The 22,215-nt window shown below is 40.2% G+C and overlaps 2 protein-coding genes across 2 annotated transcripts; both read right to left on the reverse strand.

Annotated features, from left to right (window-relative positions):
• Positions 1-1,627: 1,627 nt before the first annotated feature.
• LOC128604755 (uncharacterized) lies at positions 1,628-18,422 on the reverse strand. The gene is made up of 3 exons (XM_053619864.1): positions 18,293-18,422; positions 16,432-17,280; positions 1,628-2,057 (listed from the first exon to the last, which is right to left on the reverse strand). Exon 2 carries the CDS (start codon positions 17,255-17,257, stop codon positions 16,472-16,474), a length of 786 nt encoding a protein of 261 aa, XP_053475839.1. The 5' UTR covers positions 17,258-17,280; positions 18,293-18,422; the 3' UTR covers positions 1,628-2,057; positions 16,432-16,471.
• A 966-nt stretch (positions 18,423-19,388) lies between these two features.
• Positions 19,389-21,151, reverse strand: LOC128604758 (myotubularin-related protein 2-like). The gene is made up of 2 exons (XM_053619865.1): positions 20,715-21,151; positions 19,389-19,602 (listed from the first exon to the last, which is right to left on the reverse strand). Exons 1-2 carry the CDS (start codon positions 21,045-21,047, stop codon positions 19,465-19,467), a joined length of 471 nt encoding a protein of 156 aa, XP_053475840.1. The 5' UTR covers positions 21,048-21,151; the 3' UTR covers positions 19,389-19,464.
• Between the last annotated feature and the right edge of the window lie 1,064 nt (positions 21,152-22,215).

Here is a 22,215-nt window from a genome sequence, read left to right on the forward strand (position 1 = left end):
AGACAAATACAGTAACCTACAGACCTTTAAAAGCTGATGGTTTCCTAAAACTCCCTTGTGGGGAGGAAAGACAGGTAATTACACCGTTTTTTAGTTATTACGAATGTTATACGACTTAAAATTAGTAATTTTTCCTGGTTTAAAAGGCTGTATTCTACTGGAGAAAATCTAAATGGAGCAACGGAATTTTAAAATGATTGTCAACTTAACAACTTGTGTTCATAATTATGGTAAATAACACTTAAATTCCTTTTAAATAATGTGAAATAAAAGTGTGTGTGTGTGTTGAGCTATCCTGTTTGACATTAATCTTGGTTCGCTATTTCCTTAGAAAGCTATTAGCCTTTTTCCTAATATGATCATGTTTGTGTTAGTCTACTTTTAATTAGGACTCCTTATTGTTTAAGATATTTAAAAATAAATATTTTATGCTGTTTATTTATCAATTAACCAACAGTATTTCTCATTGCTATTATTTTAATTCAGTTAACAGTGACCATGAGCAGAGAGATAACATTTAACTGTTTATGACCTCCTGATTTAAAGCTTAAACAAGAAAAGATTGGTATCTGGATCGTATCAGCTGTAAAAATCCTGATCGGAGCATCAGTAATGAACACCATTAACCTAAAGCGCTTTGCATCTGACGGGTAAATGAACTCACCCAATCACATCCTATATGAGATTATTCAGATATCTACACAATACACACAGAGCGGTTCGAGAACTGACTCCAGCCCAGAACCATGACAGTGGAAATGTCTAATAGTGCAGCTTTAAATATATTTAAGAGGAGCAGACTTCAAACACTGAACATTGAGGTTTATTGTATTTGTTTACAAGGTGGAACAGGTTCACGGTTGTTTTGTGCATACAGTCTGTAAAATGAACTGAAAATATTAGATTTAGTTTATCAGAAGGTAAATTAATGTGTCATGGCTCACACTATGTTCCTAAATTCTGTTATAATTGACCAGCTCAAGTTTTCTCATGCCTACTTATATTTACTTATATTGTGGCACATTAATGTTACCATCTCTAAAATAAAAAAAAGAAAAGAAAAAATGTTTAAAAAACAAAAAAACCCTAAACTTCAACTGTGCTCCTAAATTTTTGTAATTAGGAGCACAAGTGCTCCTAAAAGTTGTTGTCTTGCGTCTCTCCTCCTGTAAACACTGTTAAAGATTTGTAAATGATCAGGAATGTAGCACAACATGGAGGTGAAAGCAGCGGTCTGTTTATTCAAATGTGAAAGTGCAATAAACATATGTTGTCCCTAAAATCAATCAATAATCGTGATCAATAATCGAGATCTCAATATTGATCAAAATAATCGTGATTATCATTTTGGCCATAATCGTGCAGCCTACCTGCATTATTAGATAAAAATCTTAAAAGTTCATGTGACATGGACGTTAAAGTCATTTGCTTATGTCATGTTTCATGTAGGTTATTTTTGCAGGAATGATGCCGTTTGTCAAATCATGTCGGATTTCCCATGTTAAATCATAGCACTTCTTCTCTGTCGGCACCACATACGTGTTTGGGACGTATTTTCTCAGAGGCTTTGGCTGTAAATAATTAAATTACACACACAAAACGTCATTTTTATAAAAATGCATGCGATTAAAAAAAAAATTCCTTCATACAAATATGAATCATCTGGATGTAACTTACAGGCGGAGGCTAGTATGCAAATTTTTCGTGAAGATTGAAAAAACAAGTGTATTAGTCACATGATACTCTAAGAAACAAAAGAGTAACGGTACCTGGGTGGATGAGTGTAGCTTTTTACGTTTCTCTCCAGGGAAATGAAACCTCCCCCACTCCTTCTGGTAGAAGAAATACCCGAGTGAGAGGAAAAGGACTTTTTAAAGATATGACCAATATATGGTCAAAACACTTACAGACATGAGCATATTGGTGGCGTTTGTCCAAAAAGCTTACCTTCCAACACGATCTGTTTTTTTCAATTCACTTTTGTTTGGACGATCGTAGCGCTTCTTCTCTGTTGGCAACACACACCTCTTTAGGATGTATTTTCTTGGAGGCTTTGGCTGTAAATAATTAAATTACACACACAACGTAATTTTTTTTATAAAATACATGCGATTTTAAAAAAATCCTTATATAGGATTTCCCCCCAGTATAATCTCAAAAGTTGATGATTTCCATCATGAGATCGTGTTTGTTCTTCATGAACAGTACAATGTCTCTGAAGTACAGGGAAAATACGTTTTCTATTTAAAGTAATTATTTAACCAGAGTGAATTTGGAAGTGTCATGCTTAAAAACAAGCTTTTTTATTATTATTATTATTATTATTATTATTAATGAAAGGCAAAGCTGTTTTAAGAACATAATCCTAAAATCCACTAAAAAGTGGGCAAAGTGGAGTGTACTCAATGTTTTTTTTGGGACAGAAATGTATGGTACAGTTATAGTAGACTACATACACACTAAGTACTAATACTTATGTTCAGTAGTATGTGAACAGTTTATGTAATTATAAACATACAAATGATAGTTTATTGACATTTTAAATGAGTTGGTGGACATAAGTAGTATCCACTAGGTGGCAGCAGTGCAGCTGTTATATCGCCTCACTGAGCAGTCTAGTGCTGTCTGAAACCTCTCCCTAGATCTTTTCACATTATCAATAGGTGATGTGTGTATGCTATGAGGCTGGTCTGTTTCATATCCTTTAACTAGAATGACTATTGTCTCATGGCCTGTAGGGGGGTTTTGTTATATATCCTTACAATTACAGGGGTCTCTGGCTAGAAGAAGCACTTTTCAGCCCTCAAAATGTCATGGAAACAATCTTTCCAGCCTAAGTTAAAATAAAACTTCAGAGACAGAGGGTTTGTAGATGCTAAAAAATTATCAAACTTTATTGAAACAATAAAGTGATTCACTCTGCAGAAACTCTAAAATATACAAACACACACAAGCCCCTTTTATACCTTTCTTCACAGTGCACTCATCTTAGGTGGGATTTTACCTTTTCTCATTAAAAACAGACCAGTCTTCTTTGCACAATTAATTATTCATGTCTATATGATATCTTAGATTTGTGGAGCATGCGCAGTTAGTTGCTTTTTAGAAAGGTTTTTATAAGGACAATGTTTTGTTTTTTTTAACCAAAAAAAAAAGTAAAATACTTTTACTGGTTTGTTATATGCACCGTTAACTATAAAATCTGGAAAACAAGGTGTAAATTGATTAATAATCAGTGTCATATCCCCGCTGAGAGGGTCTTTATACAGATTGTGAGTGAATTACAAAGACAAAAGAAAAACAACAGAGGAAAAAAAAACATCCATGGACTTTAATAATAATAAACAGTTATAATGCACACCTTCCAGCCAATCAGGATCCAGTATTCACTCTGACCATGGTATAAGTGTAATTAATGCTTAAGATTCATAATGACCTTACGATATGTGTTGCTTTATTCCAAAGCTGCAGTTCATAGAAACCTCTTCACGGCTAAAGCTGCAGAGATGGAGGTCGAGGGGACCATGAAGAGGTGGCTCCAGCTGGCATCAGATCGAGAGTGTGGGCGCAAGAGCAGACTTTTGATAAAGGAGGGTATTTACAGTGTTTTAACTGGTGTGTTTTTTGTGCTATTTATTAATTTGTTAAAATGTTCATATTATAGTCTATTTTTAATTGTTTATAAAAGTCCTTGCTGTTTTTAAGTGGCTGAATTAGTGTGTGCGCGCGCGTGTGTGTGTGCGTGTTGGTAGCTGGGTGGGTATATAGTTGTGGTTGGAAGTTGACATACCCCTTGCAGGAAAAAGAGACCCTGTGTAATCTGTTTAAACGACTTTTACGCATGTTTTGCAGAGAGATCATTTTCACCTTGCTGTTTGGGTCTCTGTCCCGCACTGTTACAATGCAGTATTGAGAGAGCGCGAGGGAGATCGATTTTCTATCAGAAACAGTAACTATATAAAATGGACGTCAACACGCACCACTCTGTGAGGTCATTTCTCGCTCTCAACAGAGTAGTTGTGATTGTTTAGTGTTTACGACAGGGCCAAAACATTCAAGGCCATGGTGTATTTTGACTGTTCCTGTAGCATAATCTCACCAAACTGTGTGTACATGAGTCCACAGACACTGAGTCTATTCACAGTTCCATGCTGTATAGATGTTCTGCTCATCCTCACTGTACCGTAAAGGTCAGAACCTCACATCTGTAACCTTGTAGCTTTCCTTAATAAACACGACTGCAACCAAGCTTGTGTATCACTACTATTTTTAGATCTCCGCCTCTCAAAAGTATTGGCGCCCTACGCGTCCGGCTCTCAAATCTATTGGCGCCCTACGCGGCCGGCTCTCAAATCTATCGGCGCCCTAGGCGTCCGGCTCTCAAATCTATCGGCGCCCTACGTGGCCGGCTCTCAAATGTATTGGCACCCTACGCGTCTGGCTCTCAAAACTATTGGTGCCCTTAGCGTCGGCTCTCAAAAGTATTGGCGCCCAATCCGAATTTTGCCACTGCAAGCACCACTCACATTTTCTTCAGGAAATGTCCCTTAAAATAATAAAAAGTCTCTCACTAGGCTGTGTGTCGAGATAAACGTAAAAACATCTTGAGCTTGTGTTCACCACAGACCTTATTTCCGGCATTTAACCCAAAACCCCATTGACGGAAGTGCTAATACGCTGACTCGTTTCTGGGTTTCACGACTCATTCCTGCAGCACTCTGTAAGACGGGCTGTTGTTATCAAACCATCGAAATCGGATAAGCAGCTTTGGTAATGATTCTTTAAATGAACCGATTCAGAATCCTCTTCTTGAATCGTTTGAGTCGTTCTCACTCGGTCAGGGTTGCACGTGTGGGTTGCTTTTCCTGCACGTGTAATCAGCACGTGTTCACAGACCGTAAATCCCGACCCCATGGTAGACACTCGACAGAAATTTCATACTAAAGTAAGTATTTTATATTTTCTGGGTCTAAACAGAGCAGAAGTATTGCTAATGTGTTGTACAGATTCTATTGGACTGGTGAACTGTGTGGATTTGTATATTTAACCCAGTTTAATATGGCCTGCTTTGTTCAGTCAGAGACAAGTAAATCTGTTCTAATGTTCATTTATTTTCCATAGATAAAACACATGTTTGCTTACACATGACTACGTACTTTATGCCTTCAGAATGGTGGAGATTTGTCTCTTAACTATTTTAAATTTGGTTCTCTTCAACAGGTTGTGTTTGAGTTGTGCAGGCTTGTGTCACCTGACTTAAAGAAGGCATTGTTTGAAGGGCTTGATCAGCACCTCCCATGGCTCCTGCAGTTGTACAACACCGAGAGGCAGTGAAACACCCGAAATCCAACATGTGATGACCCGCATTGATCAAGAGGTAAGTCTAATGAACTTTAGTTTGTTCTGCTCCAGAAATGAGCCGATATCCAGCAGAACAGCACTGATAGTTGTGTAATAGACGTGCACAGTAGAGCTGTCGTGATTAATAAATAATCTTATAAATGTGATTACTTGATGAACGTAGACAAAACTCTATACATGTGAAATGTTTTGTTGACGTTCAGATGAAACTCTGATGTACAGAATCTTCAACAGAGTTCTGCAGAAAGATTTTGAATGCCTGTCATTCACCAGAACAAATTTGCAGTTGAACAGTCTGTCTAAAAGAAAAAATCTAAACACACAATATAAAATTCCTGCAGTGTGAATAAAGCCTTTGTATTGCTTTTAGCAAACCTGTCTAGTACCCTCGGTTCAATGTACACAATTTACCCCATTTAAATGCATTTTGGAAATTGTTCCACATGGCCTTAAAGTGTGAATGTTCACTGTATGCCAAATAAGTAATCAAAGAATGGAATGGATTTTTTTCTTCTCTAATGGACCATTAATCACAATTATAAAAGATGATGCATCAGGTACAAAGTATCAGAGCCCCCCCCCACACACACACACACACTTTTTTCCCCCCCCACAATGGTTGCATGACTTTTGCTACACCATTTCCACTGTGTGTGTTACAAATCACTTTGAGGTAAAGCACTGCTGCTGCGAAGCCCTATTGGATCTGCTCCGTTTTTTTAAATTATTAATAATAATTATTATTCTTATTAATTTGCTCACTCTATCTCTGACTCTCTCTCTCTCTCTCTCTCTCTCTCTCACACTTCCCAGAGTAAAGAGTAAAGAGTGTGAGACATCACAGCGAGAATGCAATTCCAAATCTGTAACGTGTAATTTTACGCTATCAGAAGGAGGGACACGTTCAATCGAATCTTTAATTCGATCTCTGGCAACGAAGGGGTGTGTGTGTGTAAAACAATAACATGCATGATGTATATTATGATGATCAGATCGTATACGTGATAATAAGCAGATTATACCTCTAATCTTATAAGGGATTAAAAATGGAAACCGAGCTTCGGCACATCAGTAATAATAATAATAAGTGGTATGACGTGATCAGTGGATCGATGAGGCTCTCTCTGAGGCTCTCTCTGACTCGCTCAGCATTTCGTCTTCTCTCCACACTGTCATGTCATTTCTCCCGTCCGTGGCTCCGAGACGTGCTGACATTCAGGTCTGGCAGGATGTTACATGATTGACACCTCCAGGGGAGTCAGGCTGATCGAGTACAAAGTGTTTATATGTGCTAAAGGAAAGAGATCTGGTGGAAAGTCAGAGTTATAGAGTTATAGTGCTGAGAAAAGTCTGTAAAGAAAAAACAAATGTGTTTTTATAAGGTTTTCATTTCTTTGATTCACCCTCGTATATAAATGCACTTGTTCTAATATGTTATCGTTACTAAAGTAGCTGATAATCAAGGATGGGGTTGTGTGATGCGTTACCATGACCACCTGTTATTGTTATGCGTGTGTACATAATACGGGAACGCTTTAAGTGACCATTCCCATAATAGTTTATGGTTTCTGAGGCCCTCATTGTATCTGCATTATTATAACGTATTGCACTGGGGAGCTGTTTACCAAACAGTCAGTAAACCCTGCTGGAAGTGTCTTTTTATTTTATTTTTATTTAATTTTTTTTTTTTGCCCCCTATCACTTTCTGTGCGAGGGTGGATTGAGTGTTTTCAGTCCCGTCTCGGGCTAAACCATCACAGCTCTATTAAAATTGTCATCAAGTCTGAACATTAGAACCCAGCTTCCTTTTTTTTCAAGAACACACTATATGGCCAAAAGTTTGTGGACACCTGACCATCACACATGTACAGTATACGCTTGTTGAACATCCCATATCATGTTTATGCTGCAATGAAGATTCAGTGAACTGCAGGCTGGTGACTGATTTCAGCACCAAGGACAGCACCAGCTGAGCCCTGAATCACTATGAGAGCCTGAGAGAAACAAGTCTCTCTCTCTCTCTCTCTATTTCTTTCTCTTTCTGACTGTCTGATTGTCTTTCCATCTCTCTCTTGATCGGTCTTTGTCTCACTCTCTGTGTCTGTGTGTCTCACTGTCGTCTCTATCTTCGGTCTCTCACTTTCTGTCTGTCATTCTCTCTCACTTTCTTTCTGTCTGTCATTCTCTCTCACTTTCTATTCTCTCTCACTTTCTTTCTGTCTGTCATTCTCTCTCACTTTCTTTCTGTCTGACTGCCTTTCTGTCTCTATTGATCTGTGCCCCTCTCTCTCTCTCTCTCTCTCTCTCTCTCTCTCTCTCTGGGAGTGCGTGCGTGGGGAGGACAGAGCGCGGTTCTGAGACAAAATCTTGTCAAAATGTTTGGTAAACAGAGCAAATGATGTACTGCACACAGTCATACACAAAGACCAATCATACTGTATAAAAGACAGATCTATTACAGAGAATCTGCATCTAGTAAGGGACTTGTATGACCATGCGTATGACTACAAGATTGAAATGGGTTTTTTACCATTAGATCAGGAGAAAGCTTTTGACCGGGTCGAACATGTTTTTCTTTTTAACATCCTAAAGGCTTTTGGTTTTGGTGAAAATTTGATCTCAATGATAAGGCTATTATACTCTGAAGCTACATTTATGATAAAAGTGGCCGGTAGCTTAAGTACTGCTGTGAAGGCTCAGAGGGGTATCAGGCAGGGCTGCCCCCTGTCGGGCCAACTTTACAGCATAATTATTTAACCCCTGCTATATAAGCTTAGGAAAGAATTAACAGGTCTACAAATCGACACTCTAAACTGTCAACAACCCACCAAATTATCCGCATATGCGGACGATATCACAGTTTTAATTAGAGGTGATGTTAAGGTGGTAAAATACGCTCTGGAGTGTTATGGAAGAGCTTCATCTGCAAAAGTCAACTGGCATAAGAGCGATGTGGTGTGGTCAAGCTGTTAAAAGTCCATCACTTCCTGGCATCATGGACTATCAAATATCAACAGATATTAAATGAAAACCTGACTGCCTCTGCCAGAAAGATTCAAATGGGCTGTGGTTGGATCTTCCAGCAGGACAACGATCCAAAACATACATCAAAATCAACACACAAACGGTTTACTGACCACAAAATCAACAAATGAATAAAACACCACAGAGTTGTTCTAGGAAAATATATTTACTGATGGGGTGGCATGTTCTTCAGCTCAACGTGGAGTTAACAGCACATCCCAAAGTGTTTTATTCCGCTTGCAACACAGCAGCTTGGCAGCACTAACAATTTGTTAAAAAAAATTAATAAAAATCAGCCGTAACATTAAAACCACCTGACTAATGTGCAGGTCCTCCTTGTGCCGCTAAAACAGCTCTTACTCGTCGAGACATGGACGCCACAAGACCTCTGAAGGTGTGCTGTGGTTTCTGGCACCAAGACCATAGTTCCTTTAAGTCCTGTAAGATGCAAGGTGGGCCTCTGTGGATCAGACTTGTTTGTCCAGAACATCCCACAGATGCTCAGTTGTATTGAGATCTGGAGAATTTGGTGGCAGTCAACTCCTTGAACTCTGTCATGTTCCTCAAACCATTCCTGAACCATTTTTTGTAGTGTGTCAGGGAACATTATTCGGCTGAAGGAGACCACTGCCATTAGGGAATTTTGTTGCCATGAAGAGGTGTACGTGGTCTGCAACAGTATTGGGGAGGTTGTACGTGTCAAAGTATATTAACATCCACACAAAAGCCAGGACCCAAGGTTTTCCAGCAGAACATTGCCCAGAACATCACACTGCCTCTGCTAGCTTTTGCTCCCCACTTGCATCAGTGAGCCTTGGGCGCCCTTGACCCTGTCACCAGTTCACCAGTTGTCCTTCCATGGGCCACTTTTGGTAGGTACAAGACCTGCCGTTTTGGCAATGCTCAGACCCAGTTATCTAGACATCACAGTTTGGCCCTTATCGAAGTTGCTTAGATCCTTACACTTGCCCATTTTTCCCCAACCGTTCGCTTGGTGCCTAATATACCCCACCCCTTCACTGGTGCTGTTGTAATGAGATAATCAATGTTCTTCACTTCACCTGTCAGTGGTTTTACTGTTGTAGCTGATCGGTGTATAGTTGCATTTAATGTTGTAGAATGAAAACACATTCCTGTTCTCACTTGTGTTAGCATGTTGTAACAGCTGTTCTTCCCTCAACTATTGTGTGGTGTGTTTATTTATTTTTATTTATTTATTTTATTTAAAAAAACAAAACTTTTTTTTTTATATAAAACAAAGCAAAAATGCTGCTTGTCATGTTACCGATAGGGCCACAAAAATGTCCTCTGTGCTGATGTCTTGGCTGTATCTGAAAACTTGTAGCTTTACCCCTGACTTTTACTGTGTTGACACTGGAGATTCCTTTCAGAAATGCTCCATTAATGTCTCCTAACATAAACCCACTAGGACTGAGATGATTTATGCATTGTAGCACCAAACAAAGGTTTCAGTCACTTTTCTGTCTGTAAATTGTCCATCACTGTGTATGGGGCCATGGTCTTGTGTCCTTTATTCATCTCCGTAAATAGTCATCATATTAACCTGTTGACTGGTGTTTATCAGACAGGAGCCTGTGGTTTCCTACTCTGAACGCTGTTCGAGACATGTCGACTTCAGGAGGCCCCACTCCACCCTTCACCACCCTGTCAGTCACCCACCCAGCCAATCACATCACTCCTGTAGAGCTGCACCGACCAGAGAAACACAACGCCATGAACTAGGCCTACTGGAGGTATGTTTTTCCATCAAATAAAGGACATAACTACTGGGTTTTCCAAAAGTCTCCATACATAAGGGACCATGTTTGCCAGTACCAGGTCGGTTGTGCCTTCGTCAGTGGACGTGTACTTCTCGGTTGGTCTGCAACACTTGCAGTCTTTTTGAATTTGTTAATAAGTTTGGAAACTGTGGTGTATGTTTGCTGTGTTCGCCATGTTTCCTGTTAGTCCATCGCAACCTTGCCACAGCTTCCTGATCCAGGCATGAGAATGATTTCAATACATTCTTCTCTTGTCAAAAGCGTTCTTAAAGGCTATCTGGGGGGAAAAAATGAAAATATGAAAAAAAAAAAAACATTTTTGGAAGACATTTAGGTAAAAAAAAAAAAATGTTACTTTCCCCCATGTATAATTCTGCTTTGTTGCATTGGACGTCTTTGTTTTGTTATATAAGGCGTTGGCTTTATACTCCGTTATAGGCAACTTTGCATAATAACATCAGTGCTTTTTTCCCCTACAGTGAAATGATCGAATGCTTTAATCAGATTGCTGAAGACTCAGAGTGCCGTGTGGTGGTGGTCTCGGGTGCAGGGAAAATCTTCACTGCAGGTACAGCAGTATGTCATTTTTTTTCAGAATTAGAAATATGCTTTAATTTTTATGTGGGTTTGCAGTGCTTTTACTCTCATAACTGTTCATTATTATAATAAGCAATGGCTCCATGTGCTAAAACCACAACACTAAGTGAAGTTCATTTAACGAGCATCCTTATTCGTTCCTAGTGCAGAATGTATTACACTTCAAGTTTAGTAGTTAATAGTCTTTCTAATTAGGGATGTGCCAGGTATTCGAATACACATTTAACCTTTTGAGGTGCCATTAGTTAAGTCAAGTGGGTTTTTATTGTCATTCCTCTATATAGCTTGTATACATTGGAACAAAGTGACATTCCTTCCAGACCATGCTGCAACACACTTTATGTAGTCTTGCGTACTGTTCTGTGTGAGACGAGTGCAACACAATAAAAACACAAAACAGCAAATACACAGGACAGTAGCTACACAGGACATGGACTGTAACTGTAAGCTACTGTGTAATGTAGCAGCACATGTACTGCAGCAATACTGGCAGCAGAAATAGTTCCCTAGTATAAAGTGACTGATGCAGCTATGTAAAGTCTTACTGGGTTAGTGCGGTGTGCAGTGGTATGAGTCTTACTGGGTGAGGTGTTTGACTAGCCCAGGTGAGCACTGTAATCTGACTGTCTCAGGGAAGAAACGGCTGCAGAGTCTGCTGGTGGTGGCACGGACGCTCCTGTACCTTCTGCCAGATGGCAGGAGGGTGAATAGTCTGTGAAAGGGGTCCTCCACAATACTGGTGGCTTTGTGGATGCACCGGTAGTTGAAGGAGGTGTGTGGTGGGTAGAGAGACCCGATGATCTTTCCAGCTGTCCTCACAATTCACTGTAGGGTCTTGCGGTTGGAGGCGGTGCAGTTCCCGTACTACACCGTGAGACAGCTGGTCAGGACGCTCTCGATTGTCCCACTGTCGAAGAAGCATATTATTTGAATATTCAGGTGTCTGGGTATTGATTGTACCCTTTATTGCCATGAAGTCAATGAGAAAATCCGGTCAGGTCTAGCAGAACAGTTACCCCAGACATTGTGTAAGTTATAGGTGTTCATGTGCACTAGGGCTGCACGATTATGGCCAAAATGATAATCCCGATTATTTTGATTAATATTGAGATCTCGATTATTTATCACGATTATTAATTGATTTTAGTGACAACATATTTTTTATTGCACTTTCACATTTAAGTTTTCTCATGCCACAATATAACACAAGTAGGCATGAGAACTTGAGCTGGTCAATTATGACAGAATTTAGGAACATAGTGTGAGCCATGACACATTAATTTACCTTCTGATAAACTAAATGTAATATTTTCAGTTCATTTTACAGACTGTATGCACAAAACAACCGTTAACCTGTTTACCTTGTAAACAAATACAATAAACCTCAATGTTCAGTGTTTGAAGTCTGCTCCTCTTAAATATATTTAAAGCTACACTATTAGACATTTCCACTGTCATGGTTCTGGGCTGGAGTCAGTTCTGAACCGCTCTGTGTGTATTGTGTAGATATCTGAATAATCTCATATAGGATGTGATTGGGTGAGTTCATTTACCCGTCAGATGCAAAGTGCTTTAGTTTAATGGTGTTCATTACTGACGCTCCGATCAGGATTTTTACTGATGATACGATCCAGATACCTGTCACGAGTTCCCCTTTAAGCAGCGTGCTGTGGAGCATGTGAGCGTGCGAGCACCTGCTTTTCCCTTGTGGACAATCGTGACATTTCGACACATGCATTTGTTTGTTTCTGTCATGTCTCCTCCCTGTTCTGTCATTGGCTGTAGTTTCACGTGTGTCTGAATTGCCCTCAGCCGTCAGCCATTACAATGCTGGTTATCTCCGCATATATACCGCGTGCCTCCCAGCACACGGCGCGGAATATTGAATGAGTTATAGTAGATTAGTTTAGAGTCCTTACAATAGATACCCACAGTCGGTCCATAGTTTCATGTTTAGGTTCGTTTGTTAAGTTCACGCTGGTTTCTCCGCTACCAGTCCCTCGCTGTTGTTTGTTTCATGTTTGGTATATCGACCCTGTATCCCGTGACCACGACTTTGATTCCTGCCTTGCATGTTACTGGATTACGTTTTTGGATCACGTTCTGGATTTACCTGCCTGTGTGTCTCTCAATAAAACTGTTCACACTGCACTTGCATCCTACCTTGTCTCCGTTACGTCACGATACGTGACTATACCAATCTTTTTTTATTTCAATTCAATTTTATTTGTATAGCGCTTTTTACAATAGACATTGTCTCAAAGCAGTTTTACAGAAATATCAACATGGTATACAGATATTAAAGGTGTGAATTTATCCCAACTGAGCAAGTCACTGAGTGGCGACGGTGGTGAGGAAAAACTCCCTAAGATGTTTTAAGAGGAAGAAACCTTGAGAGGAACCCGACTCAGAAGGGAACCCATCCTCATCTGGGTAACAACAGTTAGTGTGAAACAGTTCATTATGGATTTATATGAAGTCTGTATGGCGTTAGGAGCAGCCGTAGTCCCAGCAGTCTGGAATTAAAGAAGATTTGAGCTCCATCCAGAGGCAGAAAGGATCTGGATCTCTAGTATCTCCATAAATTCATGTGGGGCTCGGTGAAAGGAGAGAGGGAGAAAAAAGATAATTATGACTGCGAAGTAGTAGAACAGAATCTAGTCAGGGTAGGCTTGAGTAAACAAATACGTTTTAAGCCTGGACTTAAACACTGAGACTGTGTCTGAGTCCCGAACACTAATAGGAAGACTGTTCCATAACTGTGGGGCTCTATAAGAGAAAGCTCTCCCCCCTGCTGTAGCCTTCACTATTCGAGGTACCGTCAAATAGCCTGCATCTTTTGATCCAAGTAGGCGTGGCGGATTATATAAAACCAAAAGGTCGCTTAGATATTGTGGCGCGAGACCGTTTAGTGCTTTATAGGTTAATAAAAGTATCTTATAGTTAATGCGAGATTTTACTGGGAGCCAATGCAGTATTGATAATATCGGTGTGATATGGTCGTACCTTCTGGTTCTACTTAGGACTCTAGCAGCTGCATTCTGGACTAACTGGAGCTTATTTATATTCCTACTGGAACATCCAGACAGTAAGGCATTACAGTAATCTAATCTAGAGGTGATGAATGCATGAACTAGTATTTCCGCATCATGTAGTGACAATATGTTTCTTATTTTAGAAATATTTCTGAGATGAAAGAAGGCTATCCTAGTAATATTATCTACATGAGCATCAAATGATAGGCTGGAGTCAATAATCACTCCAAGGTCTTTAACTGCTGTACATGATGAAACAGAAAGTCCATCCAGAGTAACCATGTGATCAGAAAGATTACTTCTAGCTACACGTGGGCCTAATAACAGTATTTCTGTTTTATCAGAATTAAGTAAAAGGAAGTTACTTAACATCCATCGTCTAATGTCCTTTACACAATCCTCAGCTTTACTAAGCTTCTGTCTGTCCTCTGGCTTCGCTGAAACATACAACTGTGTATCATCAGCATAACAGTGGAAGATAATTCCATGTTTATGAATAATTTGTCCTAAGGGTAGCATATATAAAGTAAAGAGCAGTGGGCCTAAAACAGAACCCTGTGGAACTCCAAAAGTAACCTCAGTACGCACGGAGAAATCACCATTTACATCTACGAACTGATAACGATCGGTCAGATAAGACCTGAGCCAGGAGAGGACTGTTCCCTTAATACCAACAACATTTTCTAATCTATCAAGGAGAATAGTGTGATCTATAGTATCAAAAGCTGCACTAAGGTCGAGTAACACAAGCAGCGAGACACAACCCTGATCAGAGGTCAGTAGAAGGTCGTTTACTACTTTAACTAATGCTGTCTCTGTGCTATGATGAGGTCTAAACCCTGACTGATACATTTCATGAATGTTATTCCTATCTAAGTACGAGCAGAGCTGCTGTGTACAACCTTTTCTAAGATCTTAGAGAGGAAGGGGAGATTTGATATTGGTCTATAGCTGGACAGTTGAGAGGGGTCAAGGTCAGGTTTTTTAATCAAGGGTTTAATAACTGCTAATTTAAGTGATTTAGGTACATAGCCAGTGCTTAGGGAAGAATTGATTATATTTAAAAGTGGTTCAAGTACTCCTGGACAAATCTGTTTAAACAAACATGTAGGTACGGGATCTAGTATGCAAGTTGATGAATTGGCTGAAGAGATTAATGTAGCTAGTTCGGTCTCTCTAAGCGAAGCAAAATACTTTAAACATTGATCTGATATTGCTACATTGTCATGTAATGGGTTTGTTACAGTACTGTCCGGTTTTAATTTAATGGCCTGTATTTCACGTCTAATATTTTCAGCCTTATCAATGAAAAATTTCATGAGATCTTCACTGCTATGTAATGATTGAGTGTTTCTCTCTGTAGTGGTTTTATTCCTAGTTAATTTTGCTACTGTGTTGAAAAGGAATCTAGAATTGTTTTTGTTGTCTCCTATTAAGGTGGAGAAATAGATTTTTCTAGCATCGCCAAGAGATTTCCTATATTTCAGTAGGCTGTCCTTCCATGCTGTTTGAAATATCACCAGTACGCCGTTTACGTTCTAATTGTCGAGTTGTCTGTTTTAAGGTTCGTTATACCAGGGTGCTAATTTTTTCTCACTAATTATTTTTCTTTTGAGTGGAGCCACTCTATCTAGCGGGCAGCGGAGTGTTGACACTAAGCTTTCAGTCGCCTGATCGAGTTCTATCGGATCTGACGGTGATCCAAATCTAACTGATGTTTCTGCGAGGTTATTGATGAAGCTCGGTGCAGTAGCTGATGTGAAAGTACGTTTTACGCGGTAGCGAGGCGAGGTGGAAATATGATCCATACGTATTATGAACGACATAAGAATGATCGGAGACAACTTCAGACTGTGGAAGTGTTACAATATTTCCTATACATTGTCCGTATGTTAGTATGAGGTCAAGAGTGTGACCACCATTATGAGTAGGCCCGATTATGTTCTGATTAATTCTTACTGAATCTAAGATGGACACAACCGCTGTTCTCAGAGGGTCTTCTGGGTTATCAAAGTGAATATTAAAGTCTCCGACGATTAATGCTTTATCTACAGACACAACCAGGTTTGAGACAAAGTCTGCAAATTCACTAAGAAATTCAGTATATGGCCCTGGGGGCCTGTAAATAATAGAGGAATTTACTTATGTAGCCACAAAAAAAAACTTTATACTGGTATAAAGAATTTCAAAAGAATTAAATTTATGCTTAGGTTTTTACTATGGATGAGACCAACACCTCCTCCTCTACCAGTTGAACGAGGCTGATGTACATAACTGTATCCAGGAGGACTGGCTTCATTTAATGCTATGTACTCGTTTGGTTTAATCCAAGTTTCCATTAAACACATTAAATTACATTCCTGATCAGTAATGATTTTGTTAACAATAAGAGCCTTAGACGCAAGAGATCTAATGTTTAATAGTCCTAGCTTCAGATTAAAGGTGCTGGATGTGCATTCAGTATGATCTAATTTTAGGTTAATTAGGTTACGAAGACAGACTTTCCGAGATTGTCTATATATTTGTATAGCTCGGGGAACAGACACAGTCTCTATAGTATGTATTACCGGGCCCAGATTATTAATTGAACATTGATTATACTGAATGTCGTTATTGTCAGAAGATGTGCTTACGGTAGACAGTCACTTGGAGTGTAGCGCCTTGGAGATGTTGTCAGACAGCAGTTCCGCTCCGAGGCTGCAGGCCATCAGGATGAAACAACCTAGGACGCTCCCAGAACAGATTCCAGTTATTGACAAACACCAGATTCTGCTCATTACACCAAAAGACTAACCAATCATTTAAAGCTAGAAGTCTACTGAACTTTTCTGCTCCACGTCTGTATGTGGGAAGAGGTCCAGAGACGATGATCTTCGCGGTGGGTGATCTGCCTCGTACCGTCTCGATCAGGCTGGAGAAGTGCCTCTTCAGAACCTCCGCCTGCCACAGCCTGGTGTCGTTCGTCCCCGCGTGCAGCACAACCGCTCCAATGCGCTCGATCCCGGATACCTGCGCAGCGACATCAAGGACACGAGCACCAGAAAAACAGTGTGTGTGCACCTTACCTTTAGATGAGGCTACACGGACGTTCCGCACAATGGAGTCCCCGACGATCACAGCGTTAGGTCTGGTCGGAATCTCGAACACCGGAGGTGGCGAGCTCCTCACCTGGGGTCCAGCCCACGCCTTCCGCCGCTGGTTCACCCAAGGCCCGAGGTGTGTTGGCGCCGGCGTGACGGAGACCACAGCTGGGAGAGTCCTAGGTGCACGGTCCCTGCACAGAGAAACACACGGCGTAGAGGGCCTGGGAGTGGAAATAGCACGCTGTGTGCTTACCTTGGATATGTGGGCAGAGGCACAAGATGTTTCCAGCACAGTTTGTCGCTCCAGCAGCTGGGCCTGCTTCTCGAGTAGGCCGCGGATCTGCTTCTCCAAATCCTCCAGTTCCAGCCGCACCATGTGAAGCTCGAGCGAGTCCTCACCTGCACTCAAAACCGGAGCGACAGCAGACATATTTGTTTTTTAAACAAAACAGCAGTAAATGAGAAATAAGGAACGTAAACAAGGCTAGCGGTAGGTGATGCTAGCGGGCTATGGGCTACAAGCTAGTCACGGATGTTTCTAAAAACACATCAAATTTAGCGACAGCGCAACGTTACGATTGTTTTATCTAAAGTAGTGTCAGTTATATTTGTATAATGTAAGGTAAATAATTTTAAAGTATAGAGATTAGAAGAAATTCATGTAATAGCGTTAGCTCGAAGGGCGCTGCTTCCTGCTTCAGGAAAGGCCGTACAACTCAACATTTTAACACCTTCATACAAAAACATGACAAATTGACTGTTTATTCAGTGCTTCCATATATTAGCAAGGTGAAAGGCAGGTCTGTGAGAAATGAATAATACGGACATAACTATCACGCTTCAGTGTGATGACAGAGCGGACATAAAATGGAAAGTAACTAATAAAATACAAAAATAGATGGATGATTCACTTTGGGGGGGAAAAACAAACAAAAACCTTCAAGTAGCTAAAACTGTATTTAAATGTTAAAAGATGAAAGGGAGTTGGCACAGAGGAGCAAATGAGGCCACAGGGAAAGATGAACATGACGTGTAAGGACAAATATATTAATACTTCTCTTTTTTACATATTTACAGGTCAAATACTAGATCGTAAATACTATGAATTCATGCTGCAGACATGCTGACCATCATTCCAAGATCCATTTTTAAGTATTAAGGATTTATAAAATGTGACACTAGGTTACTTCTCTATAGTTAAAAAAAATTGCAAACAGGAATGTGTGTGTGTGTGTGTGTGTGTGTGTGTGTGTGTGCCCGCTTCATACTCATTCACTCCCTACTTGTGCCTGAGAGTGTATTCATTGAGTAAAGACAGTGTGTGCTCTTAAATGAGTGTGAGTGTGTGTGTGTGTGTGTGTGTGTGTGTGTGTGCGCGTGTGTATTTAGACGGCAGTGTGAAGTGGTGTACCACTATGTGAGGAGGGAGAAGTATGCTCTGAGGATGAGGAGATGGAGCAGGGTGACGTGGCCTCTCTCTGGAGCTCCTCCACGTTCTTCACGCAAAAACAATAACTCTCTCAAATTCTGATGGAGCGGCATCTACATAAGAATCAACAAAGCACACAAACATCAGTTTCGTTTTGGGACACCGATTTTCTAAATCATTCCATTCGCTTTCTATTTATTTATGTATCATTATTAAAAGATCAATCATCAAGCCGGTGTAACCTTAATCTTTATCGCTAGCTGCTCCTGAAGTGTTTTGGAAATCGTTTCAGCCACGTCATGTTCACTCACCGTCCACTTTATTAGGAACACCTGTACATTCATGTAGTTTTCTAACCAGCCAATCATGAAATATACAGGAATATAGAGGAATCACACGAAAACTCCATTTCAACACATTTAAAAAAAAAATCTCACAATGTTGGATTTGAGTTTGTAATGCAGTGAGCACAACCAAGGAGTGCATTTTAAAAAGAAAACTACAATGTTGTTGAAGACTGAAACCTGTACCTACAAACTAGAACTGACAATGGAACCACTGAAGAGTCAACAGTGTCAGAGATCCTCGTGTGTCCAGTTCCACTGTGTACGGCACTTTTTATGCTTACCGACCCATTACTCCAGCTTTTGTGTTTTTTTAGCTTTGTGCTGATACAAATGGTTTAGTTTTTTTAAAGCAAACTTGGTGTTAAAACCCAGAAACATCTAGTAATAAAAAGTGACATTCATCATGTGTCTGAAGTGACACTGTTCAGTTATACAAGTAACTAGGTATTTTGGTATATATTAAAAGCACTATTTTTGAGCATTTCCCCATAATTTCATAGAGTGTGGTTTGCAGTATAAGCACCTGTGGTCTCATGCGTGGGTTCCAGAGCACATAATAACCCACCCAGAGCTCCAGATGTGTGAGACTGGCCAGTGGATACAGCACCTGGTTTTTACAGTCCACATAGAACGGGTTAGTGAAGTCCTCCAGCTGACTGTTAATGTAGGACCACAGTGACTGTTTTACCCTGTACTTCCTAAAAACAAAAGAGGGGAGAGAGAGAGAGAGAGAGAGAGAGTCATAATACACTTAGACAAATTCATTTCCATTCAGTAAAATCAAACAGGCTGGAAAGCCTCCGCCCATTAGTGGAGAAATGTGGAGCGTACCTTTTCCATTCTCTCCTGCTCACTGCTGTAGAGGAATGTACCAAACAGGGAGCTGTAGGGGCGATCCAGGATGGGGATGAGAAAAAGCTCTTTGAACTCAGAAGCAGAAGGAAACTGAAGAAAGAACACAAACACTGGGTTTAACAGTGTATAGTAAGATGCTTAAATGTGGATCTGCACAATAACGCCTGAACAGATAATCAGTCTTTTGTTCAGTACGGAAATTATATTTATTTCTTGCAATTAGAGTCCTCTTCAAAAGTATTGGAACATCAAGGCCAATTCTATTGCTTTTGCTATATACTGAAGACATTTGGGTTTGAGATAAAAGACGAATATGAGACGATAGATCAGAATTTCATCTTTCGTTTCCTAATATTTAGTATCTGGACGTGTTACACAGCTTAAAACATGGAAGCTTTTTTTTTTGAAGCCACCCTATTCATTAACTGTTCAAAAATACTGGAACGAGTGACTGATGGGTTTTTCTCGCTGCCCAGGTGTACCTTGTTAAATTGACTGTAAAGAATGAATAGCTCTGAATGTCTCCTCTTGGTTTGAGCCCTGGGTTTCACCTGTGGAGACAGCATTTGTTGTTAAAAAGAATAAACCGACATGAAGACCAGAGAGCTGTCTATGGGAGAAAAGCAAGCCATTTTGAAGCTGCGAAAAGAGGAAAAACCGGTCTGAGCCATTGCACAAACATGGGGCATAGCCAAAGAACAATTTGGAATGTCCTGGAAAAGAGAGTTAGTTCTCATTATGATCTCTTACATTATAACATTAAAATAAAAACAATAGTTCCCTCACAAACCTCTCTTTTTCCCCCCCTAACTCTTGAAATTAATAAGACTTGCAATGTTACTGAGAAACTGGAAAGTGCAGTGTCCTCTCTGCCGTGACACTGGAGACTACTTCCATAAAACTTCCATAAATAGATAACTTATAAATCTTAACTAGATCACAATGATCATACGTCTTTTTCTTTAAGTAACATGTTTATAATATGTTTACGATTAAGCTTAGACTATGTATTGCGTACGCCATACTAGACCCTGTCAATGAGCTGTTGCTATAGAAACGAGAACGAGCACATCACTATAAAGCTGTAATTTCCCTTGCAGCTGGAATCAGAATCTTGCTGTTACAGAAATGTCGCCAACGCCTTCTGACCAATCAGACTGGAGAATTCAACAGTGTTGTGGTGTAAAGCATCAGTAACTGACCTGTCTCATCATTTGCCACACACAGTCGATGAACTGCACAAAGAGAGGGGATCGTTCCGAGTTGGCGTGATTCTCATCTCCAAGGCCGACATGCTGAGAAACACACAGAGAGAGAAAGATAGGGTTAAATATACATGCGTTCACACGCCCACACACAACCACGCCCTCACTGCTCATACGCACCGAGGCCAGCTTGTGTCCGAAGCTGATCCACTCCTTCTCGATCAGTACCTGGAAGCCCCTGAGTGTGCGGTAGTGCGAGTCCAGCATCAGCATGGCCAGAGAGGTGAGCTGAGCCGTACGGTCCCAGCCGTCACTGCAGCGCACCACCATCGAGCTCTTACTACATTCAACCTTATCTGCTATACCATTAACTGCTATACGCACTGCACCTGCTAATAACAGCTACACACACACACACACACACACACACACAGTCAGGTCAAACAACCATCACTTCACTGATTGAGTAAAACACAACACACAAGGGTTCACAAACAAGGTATCACAAATAGTTGTCTAGAACAACATGTAGACATTAATGAATTAAATAAGTACTTAACAATTAAAATGTAATAATTATTCACAATGTATGTTCAGGGCATAATATCTAACTACAAAACAAAACAGATGCTCTGTGTTCTTATGTTCTTCTGTTTCCTGTTTTGTGAAATGTCTTCGATTAGGAGAGGAGCTGTTTAAATAAGGCTAGACAGTGCTGCTCTCTACATGCATACCTGTTCAAACAATTACTGAGTAATAAGTATATCAGTGCTTAGTTATGCAGTTATCCAATCAGCCAATCATGTGGCAGCAGCACAATGCATACAATGCTCACATCAAACATCAGAATGGGGGGAAATGTGATCTCTGTGGTTTGGTTTGATGTGTTGTGCATGCTGAGATGCTTTTCTGCTAACCACAGTTATAAAGAGTGATTATATGAGTTACTACAGTATATCCTTCCTGGCAGCTCTGACCAATCTGTTCACTTTCCTCTGATCTCTCTTATCAACAAGATGTTTCCACCCACAGAACTGTCTCTCACTCAGTGTTTTTATGGGTTTTTTCTGACACCATTTTGTGTAAAATTCTAGAGACTATTGTGTGAAATTCCCAGCAGTTTCTGAAATACTTGAACCAGCCCATCTGGCTCCAACAACTATGCTATGGTTAAAGTCACTGAGATCACATTTCTTCCCCATTCTGATGTTTGATGTGAACTTTAACTGAAACTCTTGACCTGTATTTGCATGATTTTATGCATTGTGCTGCTGCCACATGATTAGCTGATAACTGGATAAATGAGCAGGTGTTCCTATTTAAGTGCACGGTGAGTGGATGTTGTGACTTTTATGTGTTTTGTAACTGATTTTTATATTAAATTATGGTGAATGATCTGTATTTTACACTTTATTACCCCATACAGAAGCAAAACAGATTCTATAAGGCGGCAGAGTGCCAGTGAAGTTCTTCTATGGGAGTCTATGCTTGCGCAGAG

This window comes from Ictalurus furcatus, unplaced genomic scaffold (genome assembly GCF_023375685.1).
Source record: "Ictalurus furcatus strain D&B unplaced genomic scaffold, Billie_1.0 scf2, whole genome shotgun sequence".
NCBI classification, from domain to species: domain Eukaryota; kingdom Metazoa; phylum Chordata; class Actinopteri; order Siluriformes; family Ictaluridae; genus Ictalurus; species Ictalurus furcatus.